The sequence below is a fragment of the Oncorhynchus mykiss genome, chromosome 30 (assembly GCF_057628025.1).
Source record: "Oncorhynchus mykiss isolate SJ-2025 chromosome 30, ASM5762802v1, whole genome shotgun sequence".
Classification (NCBI taxonomy): domain Eukaryota; kingdom Metazoa; phylum Chordata; class Actinopteri; order Salmoniformes; family Salmonidae; genus Oncorhynchus; species Oncorhynchus mykiss.
The window spans coordinates 17,858,826-17,879,143 of NC_143051.1; the positions used below are offsets into that span (position 1 = coordinate 17,858,826).

General features: G+C 43.4%; 1 protein-coding gene across 1 annotated transcript in view; it reads left to right on the forward strand.

The window, feature by feature from the left end:
* Positions 1–20,318, forward strand: part of LOC110489398 (gamma-aminobutyric acid type B receptor subunit 2) — a 378,500-nt gene that overhangs the window by 242,403 nt on the left and 115,779 nt on the right. The window contains exons 11-13 of the mRNA XM_090227680.1: positions 201–333; positions 2,066–2,173; positions 10,322–10,448. Coding sequence (XP_090083806.1) covers positions 201–333; positions 2,066–2,173; positions 10,322–10,448 — 368 coding nt within the window. The remainder of the gene's footprint in view (positions 1–200; positions 334–2,065; positions 2,174–10,321; positions 10,449–20,318) is intronic.

Below are 20,318 nucleotides of genomic sequence, written 5' to 3' on the forward strand. Positions count from 1 at the left end.
ATATCTAGATAGAAACTTGGAGAAATTGTGTTCACATTTTACTTGGAATGGAACTGGGAAAACAGATGTAAGATTACCAAGACAGTGTTTCAATGTGTTTCAATGTGAAAAATGTCACATCTGAGATGTTCAATTTTGGAACTCCTCTCACGATTTCAGAACTTCCTGTCCCTGTTATCGTAACTCTCCTCTCCCTACAGACTGATCAAGATGTCCAGTCCCTACATGAACAACCTCATCATTCTGGGAGGAATGCTGTCCTACTCCTCCATCTTCCTCTTTGGCCTGGATGGCGCCTTGGTGTCCGACAAAGAGTTTGAGGCCCTGTGCACCGTGAGTATTGAACCTGTATAGCTCGAACCCCATATCTGCTGTCCTAATGATGTTTAAAATCCCAGGCTAATGCTAGGCTAACACTATATCATTCTCGTCTGTCTTCTCTCTTTCGAAATCTGTGAGATCCAGGCTAACGCCAGCTAGCATTCTCTCTTAATCCCCTTCACAAGGTGTGCGACCCAGGCTAACACTAGCTATTAGCTATCATTCTTCTCCTTCCTTTAAAAGGTGTGATATCCAGGTTAATGTTCCAGCCTTCAGAAAGGTTATGGGAGTTCATATAATGGGAGGTGATTGGATCAGTCGCTGGGTCTTTCCTAACATGGAACATATTAAGCTACTGCTCCCACAGCAACAGTTTGAACGTGACTATCTGAGCCTCTGGTTTAATTAAAGAGGTTTGATTACAGTGATAACTGGTTCACGTCCCAAATGGCACCCTATTCTCTATATAGTGCACTACTTTTGACCAGGGCACATAGGGCTCTGGTTAAAAGTAGTGCACTATATAGGAAGTAGGGTGCCACTCAATAGGAAGTAGGGATCCATGCCTAGTTTCCACAGAGATAAATACTGTTAAATAATGTTAGTTAGGCGGGTGGCGCAGCACGTATCAACTGCCATCGGGTGCCAGTCTGCCAACCTGGCTCACCTCAGCGAAAACAATCCAAAATGGAGGCTGTCAAATCAGAGAGGAGGAGCTGAGGCAAAGTGTGTGATCCAACCAATCAATATGCACTGTGTTTCCTTTGTATGGCTGCTATAGTAGTTTTTTCTTGACCTTTTTTTCTATCCATCTCTTGCTCTCCTAACTCCCTCCCTCACCCCACTTAAAGAAACATCTGATTGGTTACCTTTTGATTTGACCAAATATATTACAGTTTCAGTCTCAAAAAAAAACAGGCCAGTATTTTATGTAGTGCATCATTGCTCCTCAGTAGGAAGGAGAAAGAGAGTGGCCGTTACCGCCAGGAGAGCTGGCTGCAGGCATCTGGTAGCACAACTTTTCATCAGGGTTGCTGGGGCCCCTGCGGCTAAAGGGCCCGGCTGATTTCTTATTTTCCTCAGGCAACACTGGGGGGAGAATAAGCTTGCTGCTGAATCTTTTGCCTTAGTCTGTTCCACATATTGCTTTTTGCCTACATTGTGATTGTGCCTCCATTCCAAGAATGTCTTTCAACAAATAGACAAACAAACACAAACAGCATTTAGTGCAACGGGTGTTAAAGTGGGGTTTTTCCAGCGTGTTAAATGAGATGCTGTGGGAGTTACTACAGGATATATGTTTGTCGCTGTTATTTAGTTACAACTCATTCTAAATATGTTTTTTGCCTAGCTACAGTAGGCATCGTAGGATTCGGAGCGTTTAGATATCCTTGAATCTCAAGAAAGTAGATGCTGCAACAGTATGTTTCTTATTTTAATAACATAACACACATTCACAAGTTTGACAGTCTAGGACTTCCTCCAAAGTTTGCACATTCACTATTTATAGTGCACTTCTAGAGCTTTTGGTGAATTTGTCAGATAAAATAAATGAAATAAAAGTGCTAATAGCTTGTCAGTCTAGATCTTTGTTTAGATCAGTCTAGATCTTTGTTCAGATCAGTCTAGATCTTTGTTTAGATCAGTCTAGATCTTTGTTTAGATTAGTCTAGATCTTTGTTTAGATCTTAAGTCCAACTCTTTGCCAGCTATTGACGAGACTGTTTCTGTCGTCGTGTTGCAGGTGAGAACGTGGATCCTCATCGTAGGGTATACGACAGCGTTCGGCGCCATGTTCGCCAAGACCTGGAGAGTCCACGCGATCTTCAAGAATGTCAAGATGAAGAAAAAGGTGACGGATAACAAACTTTAATTTATTAAATTAAAAACATGGTTTTTCTACATGTATTTTACACACAGGGAGTCACATTGAGACACAGGTCTTATTTTTAAATGGGCCCTGTAATATACAAGCATACACATTTTAAATATGAAGCACAATCATCAAATAATAATACAATCAATCTAATCATCCGTCAGAGCAAAGAGACAGAACTGTATGGTCTCAATGACAATGATTGCCTAGACCTGGAAGGACAATGGAGGCCAGTACCTAAAATGTTATTATCTCATGATTACTATTATTATTATTGTTGTTGTTATTATCAGCGTATTGTCATCATTATTCATTCTCATTGTCTTAGATGATTACTTCCTGAATCGACTGAATGGATTTGACCCCATTCCTGCCTTATTGATCACTCTGCTAATTGCTGACAGTGCTCAGATTGTGGAAAGACACTTGTAGCCAACATACATACAGGTTATGCCCCAAATGGACCCTATCCCCTAAATCGTACAGTACCATAAGGCTCTGGTCAAAAGTAGTGCATAATATACAGAATAGGGTGCCATTTGGGACAAAGACACAGTATCACCACAAGAAGAGATGACAGCCACAGGCCTGGAACCTGCCTTTATGAGCAACAGAGCACACATACAGTATGAATACACTAACTTTCATCTTTAGAAAAGACTATCAACACCAGACTAGCTCAAATTCACCATTTTGTATTTTGTGAACCAGTCAGTTTCACAATAGCCACTGTAGGAAGGGAGCGTTTTCTGTTGATGTGATCAAGCAACAGTAAACTGTGGTAGTCGCATGGTCTGGTCTGCGGAGGATGGAAGAAGAGCCTATAACCATAATTGGCCATGATGGACTCTGATAGAGGAATCATCACTGGTTAACAGCAGCTAGCAGCCTCTTAATGCACTGATTCCTGTGTCACCACATATGCATTATGCGAGATAAAACATGAATGGAGAGGAAAGAAGGAGAATAAGAGGCGAAAATGAGGGACTGTTAGCTGACCATATTTTCAAAAATGTACTTTACCCGTCACCTCGGAGCAAGTATGCAGAGCTATGAAAATCTGGTTATTATCAAGTAGCAGTCACAAGGAGAGCTTCTACTTGCTGCCTCTCTAACAACGTTGCTATGGTTTCAGTAACGTTGGCAACACTCTGAAATCGTAAGAATTTGAGACGATTACCCTGAATGTATATCCCAAGGTGTGGAGACAAAAAAAAAACGACACTAGAATTTTTAAACACCAAAAACATTTCCCCTAACAACATGTGTGTAACTGAGTAACTACTACAGGAGGTCTAAGAGGGGCAAGGCAGGTTGTTAGCCCCCTCAGTCACCCCAAGCCCCAGAAGAGCTGCATCGATCCAGTCACAAAAAGCATTACAGACACTCACCTCAGCTCAGACTGTACACACACGCAGACATGCAAACACATGCAATAACTCACACACACAATGTATACACATGCACACTGTACATGTCAGAAACTGCAGGAGCTCACTCTGGACAGTTGCTGCTGCTGGCATCTTTCTATCCTGGCTCAGGCATAAAAGAGTTTACCACACACACACCTTCTGGCAACATGTTCAGTACCCACACACACAACACAACACACACACACACACTCACCCTGTGGTAATTCTGGTAAACAGTGTGTAGGGTTTCATTTTCCGTTACTGCTGTGTGAAACTGGCTGCTCATTGGAGAGAATGGAGGTTCATCTCGTTGTATTATTAAGCCTGCTGTACAGGATTAAAGGTTTGTGTGTGAGAGTGTGCGTGTGCGAGTGTGTGCTTGTGTGTGTGTGTGTGTGTGTGTGTGTGTATGTTTGCGTCCTTGCATCCAAATGTGTGTGTCAGGGTTTCCGTTTCGAAAATGTGGTGCCTGACATTTGTCCAGAAGTATTTTACTATTCCAGACATTTGAGAAATTTCCCGGACACATATGCATTGGGTTCATCAACTAATTACCCATCTACCCACAGTGTGCAGAAGGACAGAAGTTACATTTAGATTATGGTCAATCATATTAACAGTCGAGGAAGTAACCATGTGCTGTCCTTCTTACTGAAATCTGATGTGCACTTTGAAGATGTTAGAATAACTGTCCTCATGAACTTTTCCTCAGCCAGCAAGACGAGTGACAAACAGCAAAATCACTAGTCTATGTCAATCTACTATCCCCCATAGTAGAAAAGTTTACATATAGTATTGGTCAGCTTGTTGAGAAAGACATGGCCTATTCCAAAACAGATTTATTTGTTGTGGGTCGATAGATCCCAAATTCATACAACCAGTTGGCCTAGGATACATACATATATGAGTCTGATGCAACAGATCAAAATGTTTAGCTTAAAATGTTGACAAACTATTATTTCTTTACATTATAAGCACAGCAATGCGCACAAGGCAGTAGGCTATCAACGAATGCAACTAGCAGTTAGCAGGAAAACACTGTTGTCTAAAGCGCACTGCACATGTAAACAGATTAATGTGTGAGAGATGAAAATATCCATTTGAAATTCAGAAAGAGGGGAGCTCTAGACTCACATCTCCAACACTAGCTTTAAGCACCAGCTGTCAGAGCAGTTTACAGATGCACCTGTACATAGCCCATCTGTAAACAGCCCATCTATCTACCTACCTCATCCCCATACTGATATTTATTCATTTTGCTCCTTTGCACCCCAGTATCTCTACCTGCACATTAATCTTCTGCCGATCTACCATTCCAGTGTTTAATTGCTATATTGTAATTACTTCGCCACCATGGCCTATTTATTTCCTTAACTTACCTCATTTACACTCACTGTATATAGACTTTTTGTTTTCTTTTGTTCTACTGTATTATTGACTGTATGTTTTGTTTATTCCATGTGTAACTCTGTGTTGTTGTATGTGTCGAATTGTTACGCTTTATCTTGGCCAAGTCGCAGTTGTAAATGAGAACTTGTTCTCAACTAGCCTACCTGGTTAAATAAAGGTGGAATAAAATAACAATTAAAAATAATATGCAACAACTAGCATGGGTTGCTAATATGACGGATTGTGCCTTTGGCTACTGGTCAGATATAATATAAGGCTCTGTATCAGGATACTGTAGGTGTGTGATAAATAAGATGCATAACGAATATACTGTATACACGTGCCAATATAATGCCACTAAATTATGCAAATGTACCTATAGACTGATAAGCATGACCAGTCAAATGTATTTCGATCAATGAAGAGGATATAAAGATTTGTTTTCTCTTCTCCCGGTGACAATTTCATTTGTTGGCTCCAAAAAAAATAAAAATGGCCTAAACCCGACTACTCCCAGCTAACCGAAACCCCCGTGCTTTTATGTAACACACAGTCTACCCACTGACCTGTTGCCCTCTGATGTATATGACACAATATGTATCTGGTTTGATTACGTAAAGGCTTGCCAGGCCTCTGTGCCCTTTTGATATTTATAGTCCTCCTCACATCACATCCTGGATAGATGTGTGGGATGATGAAAGCTGCAGGAGGGCATGTGGAAGATCTGTCAGAGAGAGTGGGAGAGAGCGAGTGCGTGGGAGGCAGGAAGAGAGCAGACCGCAGCAGGTAACCTAGCGGTTAAGAGCGATGGGCCAGTAACCGAAAGGTCACTGGTTGGAAAAGTCTGTCGATGTGCCCTTGAACAAGGCACTTAACCCTAATTGCTCTTGTAAGTCGCTCTAAATAAGAGCGTCTGCTAAATGACAAACATTTAGAGAGAGAAAGAAAGTGGTATTTAAAGAGATTGGGTCATTGTCTTCTAGTCTGGGGTCATTCCAAACACAGGGGCGTTTTGATATATTTAAATGTGCAAAAAATATTGGATGACCTTTTGTGGTTATTTAAAAAGTGATTTATTCATAAAAAGGTCGTAATTTGGAGAAAAACTAAACACAACAAAACGGCTTTTGTTCCTGTGAATTGTGTTATGCTGATTATGCAGACTGTTTTTCCTCCTCCTCCTCCCTCCCCCTCCTCTTCCTCCTCATCCCTTCCTCCCTCCCCCTCCTCCTCATCCTCCTCTTTCCCCCTCCCCATCCTCCTCCTCACAAACATTGATTGAATGCGGGAGCTTTGGTTGTGTGGAGTGACTGTTGTCAGTCAAAGTAGAGCTTGGGGTTTACAATGTAGCCCCAGTGCTCATCAGAGAGATTGAGCGCTGCCGTGGTCGCGCACCGAGTCACACTCTTCCTCACTCCCTCCGTCACTTCATCGCTCTCTTCCTCCCTCCCTTCTGCCCTCCCTCTGTCCTTCCTTCCTCCTCTCCCTCCTCCCTCCCTCGCTCCACCAGACAGAAGACTGCAAATCAGGGTGTGCTTGAGAGTAAAGAGGCCTGGCTCAGTGTTGTGTAAGCACAGGGACTGTCAATCAAACGTCTTGCTCTGCAGCCTCCCTCCCTGTCTGCCTGCTAGTCTGTCTCTGAGATTGACTTTAGAGAGCTCTTGGCTGCGCTCACAGTGAGATACAGCTTAGGACACACACCAACGCATGCACACAATGAAAAACACACACAGAAAAAAGCTTAACACACACACACTAATGTGTACATACATGCTGTAGAAGACCCAACATACATAGCATACACATACAGTTCGCAGATGTTTGGTATTTTATTATGGTCCCCATTACCTGTTGCAAAAGCAGCATGAAACATAATAGAGAATGACATAGTAGAGAATGACATAATAGAGAATGACATAATAGAGAATGACATAATAGAGAACACCAATAGACAAAAAACAGCTCAAAGACAAAACTACATGATTTTTTTTAAAGGCACAGGTAGCCTACATATCAATGCATACACACAAACTATCTGGTTCAAAGAGGGGAGAGGCGTTTTGCCACGAGGTGTTGCTTTATCATTATACATACAGTAAGTACATGCTCATTCACATAGATCAACGATGTACACACAGAACAATGATCAGGTGGCCTTCTGAGTGGTGCAGCGGTTTAAGGCACTGCAGTGCTTGAGGCGTCACTACAGCCCCGGGTTTGATCCCAGGCTGTGTCGCAGCCAGCCGTGACCGAGAGACCCATGAGGTGTCACACAAATGACCCAGCGTCGTCCGGGTTAGAGGGTTTGGCCGGCGGGATGTTCTTGTCCCATCGCCTTCTAGCGACTCCTTGTGGCGGGCGAAGCTGACTTCGGTCACCAGTTGTACGGTGTTTCCTCCAACACATTGGTGCGCCTGGCTTCTGAGTTAAGCAAGCAGTTTCGGAGGACGCATGGCTATCAACCTTCGCCTCTGCCGAGTCCGTACTGGAGTTGCAGCGATGGGACAAGACTAACTACCAATTAGGTAGAAAAAGGGGTCAATGTTTTGATCAGATGTGTGTGTGCATGATCGGATATGAACAGTGTCTTTCATACTTACACAAACACACATCCCCATGTGCACACACACACACACACGTCTTATCGCTGAGACAGAGCGATCCCATTTCCCACGAATCAGGGCCCTGAAGGCAAACTGCTCTGTTCCCTGATCACAACTACACACAGTATATTCTACAGTTCCACATCCCCATGCTTTAATGATGAATCAGCAGTAGAATGATGCATTACTACTTCCAGGGTAGGCAGAAGCATTTAACATACTATCAAGTGAGCAGGCCTGGGGTAGCCTGCTCAAATGGTAGCAGGCCTGGGTAGCCAGCTCAAATGGTAGCAGGCCTGGGTAGCCAGCTCTAATGGTAGCAGGCCTGGGTAGCCAGCTCTAATGGTAGCAGGCCTGGGTAGCCAGCTCTACTGGTAGCAGGCCAGAGGTAGCCTGCTCAAATGGTAGCAGGCCTGGGTAGCCAGCTCTAATGGTAGCAGGCCTGAGGTAGCCTGCTCAAATGGTAGCAGGCCTGGGGTAGCCAGCTCTTATGGTAGCAGGCCTGGGGTAGCCAGCTCTAATGGTAGCAGGCCTGGGTAGCCAGCTCTACTGGTAGCAGGCCTGAGGTAGCCTGCTCAAATGGTAGCAGGCCTGGAGTAGCCAGCTCTAATGGTAGCAGGCCTGGGTAGCCAGTTCTAATGGTAGCAGACCTGAGGTAGCCTGCTCAAATGGTAGCAGGCCTGGGGTAGCCAGCTCTAATGGTAGCAGGCCTGGGGTAGCCAGCTCTAATGGTAGCAGGCCTGGGGTAGCCAGCTCTAATGGTAGCAGGCCTGGGGTATCCAGCTCTAATGTTAGCAGGCCTGGGGTAGCCTGCTCTAATGGTAGCTGGCTTGGGGTAGCCATCTCTAATGGTAGCAGGCCTGGGGTAGCAGGCCTGAGGTAGCCAGCTCTAATGGTAGCTGGCTTGGGGTAGCCATCTCTAATGGTAGCAGGCCTGAGGTAGCCAGCTCTAATGGTAGCAGGCCTGGGGTAGCCAGCTCTATTGGTAGCAGGCCTGGGGTAGCAGGCCTGAGGTAGCCAGCTCTAATGGTAGCTGGCCTGGGGTAGCCAGCTCTAATGGTAGCAGGCCTGAGGTAGCCAGTTCTAATGGTAGCAGGCCTGAGACTGTCTGCTCTAAAGCAGATAGAGTATGTTCATTTATTATGTGACACAGCTACAGTATATTGTAATCCACTCAGATTCACTCAGCTAGGCGCTGTATCTATCTTATATTGTATCCATTACACATCTACACTGTATGTCATATTGGGAATAGCATAATGTGATAATTGAAATATGAATAGGCTTTTCCAGATGGTCATGCTTCAACAACATCTGTCTTGACCAAAGGGACAGAATCACTATACCCTGGTCCATCTTCTGATCTGATGCTTCCGTCATTGTGAAAGATTCAATGATTGTTTGATCTATCAACTTCAATTTCATTTACAGTAAAGATCATCTGGTCCTGTATACTTTCAGCGACTGATAAATCTATCAATAAATCTCAGGTTCTGAGTCCACCATCCACCGCAGTCTGTCTGGTCTGTTGGTGGTGAGCGAGAAAGAGACTCCCGTATCTATTGGGAGAAATACCACAGTTTTCCATCACAGTAGCAAGATTTGTGACAAACACCAATACAACCCACATTTGTTTGTTTATGTACTTTTGTACTTTAACTATTTGCACATTGTTACAACACTGTATATAGCCATAATGACATTTGAAATGTCTCTATTCCAATGAAACTTTACTGTAAATGTTTGATTATTTATTTAACTTTTGTTTCCCATGCCAATAAAGCCCTTTGAATGGAATCTGAATTGGGCATGGGAGGGAGAGAGAGAGAGAGAGAGAACATCATTGTATTTTTAAGAAGTGATTTCCCTCAAAGTGTATCCTTGTCTGTGTTCTCCTGACCTTTGCTTTGATGTGGATGGCGGCAGGGTCAAACGCTGTTCAAAATAAAGATCAGACGGGGCCCCCCTTTCATCCTCTAAAGTTCAGTCACAAAAAAGTGGCTTTGTTGATTGACACGACTGCCGTCTTTTGGTCCCTCCCTGTATCCCACCTCTCATCAAATCAAATTTTATTTGTCACATGCTTTGTAAACAACAGGTAGACTAACAGTGAACTGCTAACTTATGGGTCCTTTTTCAACAATGCAGAGTTAAAGATAAAAAATATATATCAAAAATAGAAATGGTAACACGAGGAATAAATACACAGTGAATAATGAATAACAATAACCAGTAAAAGTGACATGACTATATACAGGGAGTACCAGTACTGAGTCCATGTACAGGGGTACGAGGTAACTGAGGTAGCTATGTACATATGCGTGGGATTAAATTGTCTAGGCAATAGGTTAGCTAATAGACAGTAGCAGTAGCGTGTAGCCATTTGATTAGCTATTTAGCAGTCTTGTTTAGCAGTCTTATGGCTTGGAAGTAGAAGCCAATCAGGGTCCTGTTGGTTCCAGACATCTCTCCCTACCTACATTTTAAAAGGGGCTACCTAGAACCATAAAGTTGTCTGTCTGTTGCTGGAGGATATATATTTTTTGTTCCTGGTAGAGCCCTTTTTGGTTCCATGTAGAGCCCTTTTTGGTTCCAGATATAGCCCTTTTTGGTTCCAGATAGAGCCCTTTTCAAGGTACAGGTACAGTTTTATCACTCTCTTCTCCCCTTTCACTATCTTTGCTCTCTCTCCCCTCACTCACTTCTTTTGTCACCTCCAGATTATCAAGGACCAGAAGCTGCTGATCATCGTTGGTGGGATGCTGCTGATTGACCTATGCATCCTCATATGCTGGCAGATTGTTGACCCACTGAAGAGGACCGTAGAGGAGTACAGCTTGGAGGCAAGTCTGGTCGACCATATTACCCCCATTTATATTTACAAAAACACACTGACCACGTTGGCTACCCTCATGTAGGTTTCCACTCCAACCCCAGTTGTAACTAACCTGATTCGGGGCGGCAGGGTAGCCTAGTGGTTAGAGTGTTGGATTAGTAACCGGAAAGTTGCGAGTTCAAACCCCCGAGCTAACAAGGTACAAATCTGTCGTTTTGCCCCTGAACAGGCACTGTTCCCAGGCCGTCATTGAAAATAAGAATTTGTTCTTAACTGACTTGCCTGGTTAAATAAAGGTAAAATAAAAAAAATGTAAAAAAATTCAACCCCTCCCACCACACACACACACAAAATGTTGTTACGCTACAGCCATCCTTCTAAAAATAGAGTTTTTTCATCAACCTACACATAATACCTGATAATGATAAAGCAAAAACAGGTTTTTAGAAATGAAAATGAAATCTATACAGTTGAAGTCGGAAGTTGACATCAACTTAGGTTGGAGTCATTAAAACTCGTTTTTCAACCACTCCACACATTTTTTGTTAACAAACTATAGTTTTGGCAAGTCGGTTAGGACATCTACTTTGTGCATGACACAAGTAATTTTTCCAACAATTGTTTACAGACAGATTATTTCACTTATAATTCACTGTATCACAATTGCAGTGGGTCAGAAGTTTACATACACTAAGTTGACTGTGCCTTTAAACAGCTTGGAAAATTCCAGAAAATTATGTCATGACATCATTTGAGTCAATTGGAGGTGTACCTGTGGATTTATTTCAATGCCTACCTTCAAACTCAGTGCCTCTTTGGTTGACATCATGGGAAAATCAAAAGAAATCAGCAAAGACCTCAGAAAATAAATTGTAGACCTAGTCTGGTTCATCCTTGGGAGCAATTTCCAAATGCTTGAAGGTACCATTTTCATCTGTACAAACAATAGTACTGCTACGTTCGTCGTAATGAGTAGACCAAGGCGCAGCGTGAATAGAGTTCCACATTTTTTAAATAAACTGAAACTCAACAACAAACAAACGTGACGCTACTGGTGTGCACTCAGGCAACTCAATGTAGACAAGATCCCACATATACTAATGAGGAAATGGCTACCTAAATATGATCCCCAATCAGAGACAACGATAAACAGCTGTCTCTGATTGGGAACCATATCAGGCCAACATAGACATAAAAAAAAACTAGATAACCCACCCTAGTCACTATCACGCCCCAACCAACATAGAGAATAAACACCTTACTATGGTCAGGGCGTGACAAGTATGCAGGTATACACACCATGGGACCACGCATCCGTCATACCGCTCAAGAAGGAGACGCATTCTCTCTCCTAGAGATGAACGTACTTTGGTGCGAAAAGTGCAAATCAATCCCAGAACAACAGCAAAGGACCTTGTGAAGATGCTGGAGGAAACAGGTACAAAAGTATCTATATCCACAGTAAAACGAGTGATACGTCGACATAACCTGAAAGTCCGCTCAGCAAGGAAGAAGCCACTGCTCCAAAACCGCCATAATAAAACATGGGGACAAAGATCATACTTTTTATAGAAATGTCCTCTGGTCTGATGAAACAAAAATAAAACCATTTGGCCATAATGACCATCGTTATGTTTGGAGGAAAAAGGGGGAAGCCGAAGAACACCATCCCAAACGTGAAGCACGGGGGTGGCAGCATCATGTTGTGGGGGTGCTTTTCCTGCAGGAGGGACAGGTGCACTTCACAAAATAGATGGCATGATGAGGGAGGAAAATGATGTGGATATATTGAAGCAACATCTCAAGATATCAGTCAGGAAGTTAAAGCTTGGTCGCAAATGGGTCTTCCAAATGGATGTTGACCCCAAGCATACTTCCAAAGTTGTAACAAAATGGCTTAAAGACAACAAAGTCAAGGTATTGGAGTGGCCATCACAAAGCCCTGACCTCAATCTTATAGAATATTTGTGGGCAGAACAGAAAAGGCGTGTCCAAACAAGGAGGCCTACAAACCTGACTCAGTTACACCAGCTCTGTCAGGAGGAATGGGCCACAATTCACCCAATTTATTGTGGGAAGCTTGTGGAAGGCTACCCAAAATGTTTGACCCAAGTTAAACAATTTGAAGGCAATGCTACGGCTTTCTTCTGTTGAAGGAGAGGCGGACCAAAACGCAGCGTGGTGATTATTCATGGATCTTTAATAAAGAAACTATATATGAATAGACTAACAAAACCAGGCAATGTGAAAACCCAAAACAGCCCTATCTGGTGCAAACACAGAGACAGGAACAAAACCCAACACCAAACAGGCTACCTAAATATGGCTCCCAATCAGAGACAATGACTACCACCTTCCTCTGATTGAGAACCATATCAGGCCCAAACACAGAAACAGACAAACAAGACATCCAACATAGAATGCCAACTCAGATCACACCCTGACCAAACAAAACATAGAACATACAAAGCAAACTATGGTCAGTGTGTGACAGCTACCAAATACTAATTGAGTGTATGTAAACTTCTGACCCACTGGGAATGTGATGAAAGAAATAAAAGCTGAAATAATTCTCTCTACTATTATTCTGACATTTCACATTCTTAAAATAAAGTGGTGACCGTAACTGACCTAAGATAGGGAATTTTTACTAGGATTAAATGTTAGGAATTGTGAAAAACTGAGTTTAAATGTATTTGGCAAAGGTGTATGTTATCTTCTGACTTCAACTGTACATTTGCATAAGCATTCAGACCCTTTACTCAGTACTTTGTTGAAGCGCCTTTGGCAGCAATTACAGACTCAAGTATTCTTGGGTATGACGCTACAAGCTTGGTACACCTGTATTTGGGGAGTTTCTCCCATTCTTCTCAGCAGATCCTTTCTGTCTCTGTCAGTTTGGGAAGGGAACGGATAATTCCTTCGACCTCATGGCTTGGTTTTTGCTCTAAAATGCACTGTCAACTGTGGAACCTTATATAGACAGGTGTGTGCCTTTCCAAATTATGTCCAGTCAATTGAATTTACCACAGGTGGACTCCAATCAAGTTGTAGAAACATCTCAAGGATGATCAATGGAAACAGGATGCACCTGAGCTCAATTTCTAGTCTCACAGCAAACGGTCTGAATACCTATGTAAATAAGGTATTTATGTTTTTTCCAAAGTCACTATATATTTATATATATATATATATATATATATATATATATATATATATATATATATATATATATATATATATATATTTATATATGATTTTTTATTTAGTCCTGCTTTAAATTAACTCTTGAAAGTTGTAATAGTAGAATGCACAAGGTGCAACGAAGTTGGGTAGTGCATTATCAGTTCCTCTTGTTATGTTAGTCATTGCAGACCTTAGAGAGATATTTAGAACTTGTTAGAAATGTCCAGATCAACTAGCCCATGTCAGCTAACGGTTTTTATTTATGTTTTTTAGCCCGCAGATATTGTTGTAATTTTTTCGTCACTCAATATCACATGAATACACATTAGACATGGCAAAATGTATAGAATTGCAAGATTATGTGCATAAAAATTGCACAATTGTATTTGAACCCCATGACAAAATGTGTAAAATTGCAGGAAATAAGCTTTAAACCTGCTAAATTCTTTCCACCAACAAGAGGGGTGTGAACAGTGTGTGACATGAACAGTGCTTGTGCCCATAGAAATAGATGTGGTGCGTGAAAACGTTTGGGAACGCCTAATATAGAGTATAACCAGGAGATTATTTCCTCACCACACAAACTGACAAGGGAAAATACTTGGCCCAACGTTCAAACACCTGTTTTTCACCACAATGTAATACCCTCGTCTTGGTGGCACAGGTAGATTCTCTGAAAGTGATAATAGTTCTGGATCTGGGGCACCAACAGTGAGAACAGATCAGCAGCTGGGGCACCAACATGTTCGCCAGTGAGAACAGATCAGCAGCTGGGGCACCAACATGTTCGCTAGTGAGAACAGATCAGCAGCTGGGGCACCAACATGTTCGCCAGTGAGAACAGATCAGCAGCTGAGGCACCAACATGTTCGCCAGTGAGAACAGATCAGCAGCTGAGGCACCAACATGTTCGCCAGTGAGAACAGATCAGCAGCTGAGGCACCAACATGTTCGCCAGTGAGAACAGATCAGCAGCTGGGGCACCAACATGTTCGCCAGTGAGAACAGATCAGCAGCTGAGGCACCAACATGTTCGCCAGTGAGAACAGATCAGCAGCTGGGGCACCAACATGTTCGCTAGTGAGAACAGATCAGCAGCTGGGGCACCAACATGTTCGCCAGTGAGAACAGATCAGCAGCTGAGGCACCAACATGTTCGCCAGTGAGAACAGATCAGCAGCTGAGGCACCAACATGTTCGCCAGTGAGAACAGATCAGCAGCTGAGGCACCAACATGTTCGCCAGTGAGAACAGATCAGCAGCTGGGGCACCAACATGTTCGCCAGTGAGAACAGATCAGCAGCTGAGGCACCAACATGTTCGCCAGTGAGAACAGATCAGCAGCTGGGGCACCAACATGTTCGCCAGTGAGAACAGATCAGCAGCTGAGGCACCAACATGTTCGCTAGTGAGAACAGATCAGCAGCTGGGGCACCAACATGTTCGCCAGTGAGAACAGATCAGCAGCTGGGGCATCAACATGTTCGCCAGTGAGAACAGATCAGCAGCTGAGGCACCAACATGTTCGCCAGTGAGAACAGATCAGCAGCTGGGGCACCAACATGTTCGCCAGTGAGAACAGATCAGCAGCTGGGGCACCAACATGTTCGCCAGTGAGAACAGATCAGCAACAGGCTTTATTGTGGTTCCGGTGGTTATTTTAGGGTCAGGAGGAAATGAGGCACTCTGCCACCTCCTGTCCTGTGTCTCTGCTAGCCAGACCCTTTCCCCGCCAAGCCAGCTGGGATGTGGGGTGTTGGCAAGGCCTGGCGGAAAGAAACACTTGGCATCCCTCTAACCCTGCTGCTGGGCAGGGGGTGATGTGTAGAGCACTGGTGGGCTCTGCTCTGTCAGGATTGGTTGAGGGGTTTGGATTTATCTTTGCCAGGATTGGTTGGGGTGTGAATGGCTTTTTGGATCCTGGCACACCATATTTGGACTACAAACTGTTATGAGTGATTAGTAGTAAGAGCATGACTGTAAGTCACTTTGAATAACAGCATCTGCTAAAATGGCATATACAACTGTGATGATTGTTGATGTAACTGTTATTTGGCCCTTTTTCTCTTTTGGGTAACTAAACACTCATCAAAGGAAGCGTGGTGATATTTTTATTCTGTGTGACTGTTAGCAGTGGATATATTACGTGTCTTGTGATTGGAGCACAACTTTGATCAGTTAAATATCCTCCACAAATCCATATTGTTGTACTGTACATCTTAATAGGCTCTTCTAGTTTGTTTGCACTACCAGCCCACAGCAGCAGTTTAACAGCAAACAGCAAAGATCTAAATTTGATTTCCAAACTATATCGGCCTTTGATGGTGTTGGCGGTGGGCACAGACTCATCAGGGTACACCAGGGGTACGGACTAAGTGGATCTACGGAGCTAATTAAGAAATGCTTTCAACTCCTCCAGACACCACCTACATGTAGGCCACAGAATCCTTATGGCCTGTCAAGATCGGAGGTTCTGAAGGGCCTATGTCCTCTATAAACGGCAACATCATTATTTGACACGTTTGAAGAGCCCACGGTGACCTTGAGAAATCAGCACGGGGATTGGGAGGTCATTGGAGAAGAGTCATGTTCAAAGGCGGCCCCCGGTGGTGTGTTTTGCGGGAGGGTTGCGGTGGGGGGTGGTGCAGTGGTGGGCATTCTGAAAGGTTCTTTGAAGGTTCTTTGATGCTATTGACCAAATGTTTTCTCTGCTTGGTTCAGCGGGGGAAGAAGGAGGGATGGAAGGATGAGACTCTCCCTCAGAGTTGATGACTTTTCTGCGACTTCAATTAAACGAGATGCCTCTGAATTGATAAGTAGTGCTTAGCTGGCTACAACCCACCATGGAGTGGGTCTCCACCCATTCAGACTAGTTTCTTTATGCTTCTTTGAAAGGAAAGGTGAGAGAGAATTTTTATTTTAGGTCACCGAGGAATCAATTACAGACCAAAACGCAATTTATCTTTTCAAAAAGTATTTACACTGTTGTTCATTGGTCCTCTTGGCATGCTCTGAAGGTATACTTTCTTTCGTTGTACTTGTTGTATTGCTCTCGACGAAAGATATTTACTTAACCATTTACACTCGTGGGAATTGCCATATATGGATAGGGCTAAATTGAAATGTTTCTTACAGAATAAATAAGAAAACAAAATTCATAAGCATGGTAGCAATGGAAAGGAAACAGTTTGGAGATTATGGGAAAAAATATTGTTGAGGACACAACATTTCATCTGACACAAAACTGAATCCAAACATCACACTGTTGATTGTATGTGCATTTTACATTTACTGTACTTTTCGACTAATTTGTTAATAACGAAATCTGAAAATACCCTGGATACATTCAGTAACATGATAAGAATATTCCTGGTGTAATGTGGGATAGGTGCAACATATGACAAAGCCTTGAGTGAGAGGACTAACTGGTGTCTCCAAGTGGACACACACCTCTCTAAAGTGTGCACAGTTCCTAAGTAATTGCAATGCACTTTTATGACTCAAAGAACAGTCTTCAGCTATAAGGTGATTTTTTGAGCTATCCTAACTGTGCTGTTGAGGAGCTAGAGCAAGAACACTTGTAGTTGTTTTGTTTGGAACACAGCCCTGCATCCCTGCCATCACACAATTACTAAAACGGTTCCGGTGGGCATCATTTGAAAGCTTGCTCTATTGCCAACATGACAAGCTAAGTTATAAAATACGATCTTAGTGTGTTAGGCTTTCACAGGGCAATTCAGAGAAACAGATCGTAATTTTGGTGCGCATAGAATGGAGTCATGAGGGCATTCAGGTCCGTGTTTTGTAGCAAATTTTCTTCACAATAGACAAAAATACTCTCATTCTGTTCAGAACAACCCAGAGTAAAACGCCATGTCATCTTGTAACTGTACATCAAACATAGTGATCATAAACATTGACACTGTATATGTCTTGAGTTTTATGATATGGAAATGTGAAGTGCACATTTTGACTCATGGGTGTTTGGCTTGCTTGTATGACATCAACGCGGTATTTATTATAATTCTCAATGTCTCCTCTGTAAGAATAGAGTCCTTTTAATGTAAAATATTTCCTACATTCAGACCACAAAAACATTAAAAAAGTTACTCGGTTAATGGGAGGGATGGGGGCGACTTCTTGTCTCGTGCGATGCATTAGGTTCAGAACGTCTGTCAGTCAAAACCCATCCAACGCTGTGAAGTGCTAAGTACGAGTGTAAAGGGTTTTCTGAGCCTGCCTGGCGTGCTCACTATAGCCTTGATAACATGTAAATTCCTGAATGTAGAGTGTTGTCATATCCCTAAACTCGTGGAGTGTTCTCACAGCCCTAAACCCATGGAGTGTTATCACAGCCCTAAACCCATGGAGTGTTCTCACAGCCCTAAGCCCATGGAGTGTTCTCACAGCCCTAAACCCATGGAGTGTTACCACATCCCTAAACCCATGGAGTGTTATCACAGCCCTAAACCCATGGAGTGTTCTCACAGCTCTAAACCAATGTAGTGTTATCATATCCCTAAACCCATGGAGTGTTCTCACAGTTCTAAACCCGTGGAATGTTCTCACAGCTCTAAACCAATGGAGTGTTATCATATCCCTAAACCCATGGAGTGTTCTCACAGCCCTAAACCCATGGAGTGTTCCCACAGCCCTAAACCCATGGAGTGTTCTCACAGTTCTAAACCCATGGAGTGTTATCACAGCCCTAAACCCATGGAGTGTTCTCACATCCCTAAACCCATGGAGTGTTATCACAGCTCTAAACCCATGGAGTGTTCTCACAGCTCTAAACCCATGGAGTGTTCTCACAGCTCTAAACCCATGGAGTGTTATCACAGCCCTAAACCCATGGAGTGTTCTCACAGCTCTAAACCCATGGAGTGTTTTCACAGCCCTAAACCCATGGAGTGTTCTCACAGCTCTAAACCCATGGAGTGTTCTCACAGCCCTAAACCCATGGAGTGTTATCACAGCCCTAAACCCATGGAGTGTTCTCACAGCTCTAAACCCATGGAGGTTCTCACAGCCCTAAACCCCTGGAGTGTTTTCACAGCCCTAAACCCATGGAGTGTTCTCACATCCCTAAACCCATGGAGTGTTCTCACAGCTCTAAACCCATGGAGTGATCTCACAGCTCTAAACCCATGGAGTGTTCTCACATCCCTAAACCAATGGAGTGTTCTCACAGCTCTAAACCCATGGAGTGTTCTCACAGCCCTAAACCCGTGGAGTGTAGTGAATGTATTAGCCTCTCCGAGTATGAGCCTGTCGCTGCATGTCTGTACTGGAGCTGGGCTGTGGAGCTGGGGATCCACAGCCTTCCTGCCTGACCGGCTCTCTTCCCCCACCATCGCCACCCTCTCCTAGGGATAGCTCTCCTGGAGGAGTGCCAGGCTGGTGCCTGGAGCCTGGCTCCAATGGGCCTTTGGACCTCTGGGCCAGCAACAAGACACCAAGCAACAAGATCACACCAGCTACAGAGAGAGAGTGTTGGTGATAGAGAGTGAGAAAAAACTAAGAGAGAGACAAAGATAGAGTGATAGATAGATAGAGAGAGATAGCTCTGGGATAGGAGTTGTGTGGTGGTGCGTCCCGGCTGACTGGACCGTGTGGCAGGCGGGGGTGGCGAGGGAGAGATGGGATCATGGCGTCACGGCAGATGGCGGACCCCTCTAGAGAACGCAGGCAGAGAGTGAGAGAGATTAGCTGTGATTGATTGGTGCGAGAAGAAGGACCATTAACTCTGAGTCTGTGTCGCCAAATGGCTTCCTATTCCCTTTGTAGTGCACTACTTTTGACCAGAGCCATATGGACTTTATGAGCCCAACGAGCTCTGGTGAAAAGTAGTGCAATATAATATATAGGGAATAGGGTTCCATTTGGGACTCATGCGCTGAGTTTCCTACAAGGCTTCAGGCCTGGTTGCCCTGTCGTCCCTCTCCTAGCTTCCTCACCCTTCCCTTTCTCCTACTCTGTCTCCCCTGATTCCCACTATCCTCTATTACACTGCTACTCCAATATCAGGATGTATTAGGATGACTGGGAGGAGGAACAGTTGGTGACCTTGAGCTGGCGTGACGGTGTCCACAGCGATCTCCAAGGACATAGTCTATATACAGAGATGTGGCTGTATAGAACCGACTTGTGATTGTGTGCGTTTAGTCTGCTCTGATGAGAGGCAGGGTTTGTTGTCTTAAAGGAACATTCCAGAAAGTTTTCAAGATATATAACTTTCAAAAGACAGGAATACAGTCAGTATATATGATGCAAAATGCATCATACTGGCTGTATTTCTGTATTTTGAAAGTTATAAGTTATATCTTGAAAACGTGATTACTGTCATGCAAAACATTTTGGGACTATATCAACAATGGACTAATGAAACAAATATCAAAAGAGTTGTGGGGTGGAATTTTCCTGTCAACTAGATTCAGCCATGGGTAGATGTTTTCTGGAGCGGCTGGTCAGGGGGACGGAACATAATTACAAATCATTAGTAGACTGCAAATTGACTGCAAGAAGCCCAAACAGGTATAATATTTGACTAAAACATAATCATTTCAACCCTTGATTACATTTGTATGTGATCACATGTCTCTCTATTATACATGGGAATACTTTGGAACAGATTTCCTAAATTAAAATAACTTGGAGCTGATTTCCTTGTGATTTGACAGTCTTTCATGTCCAAC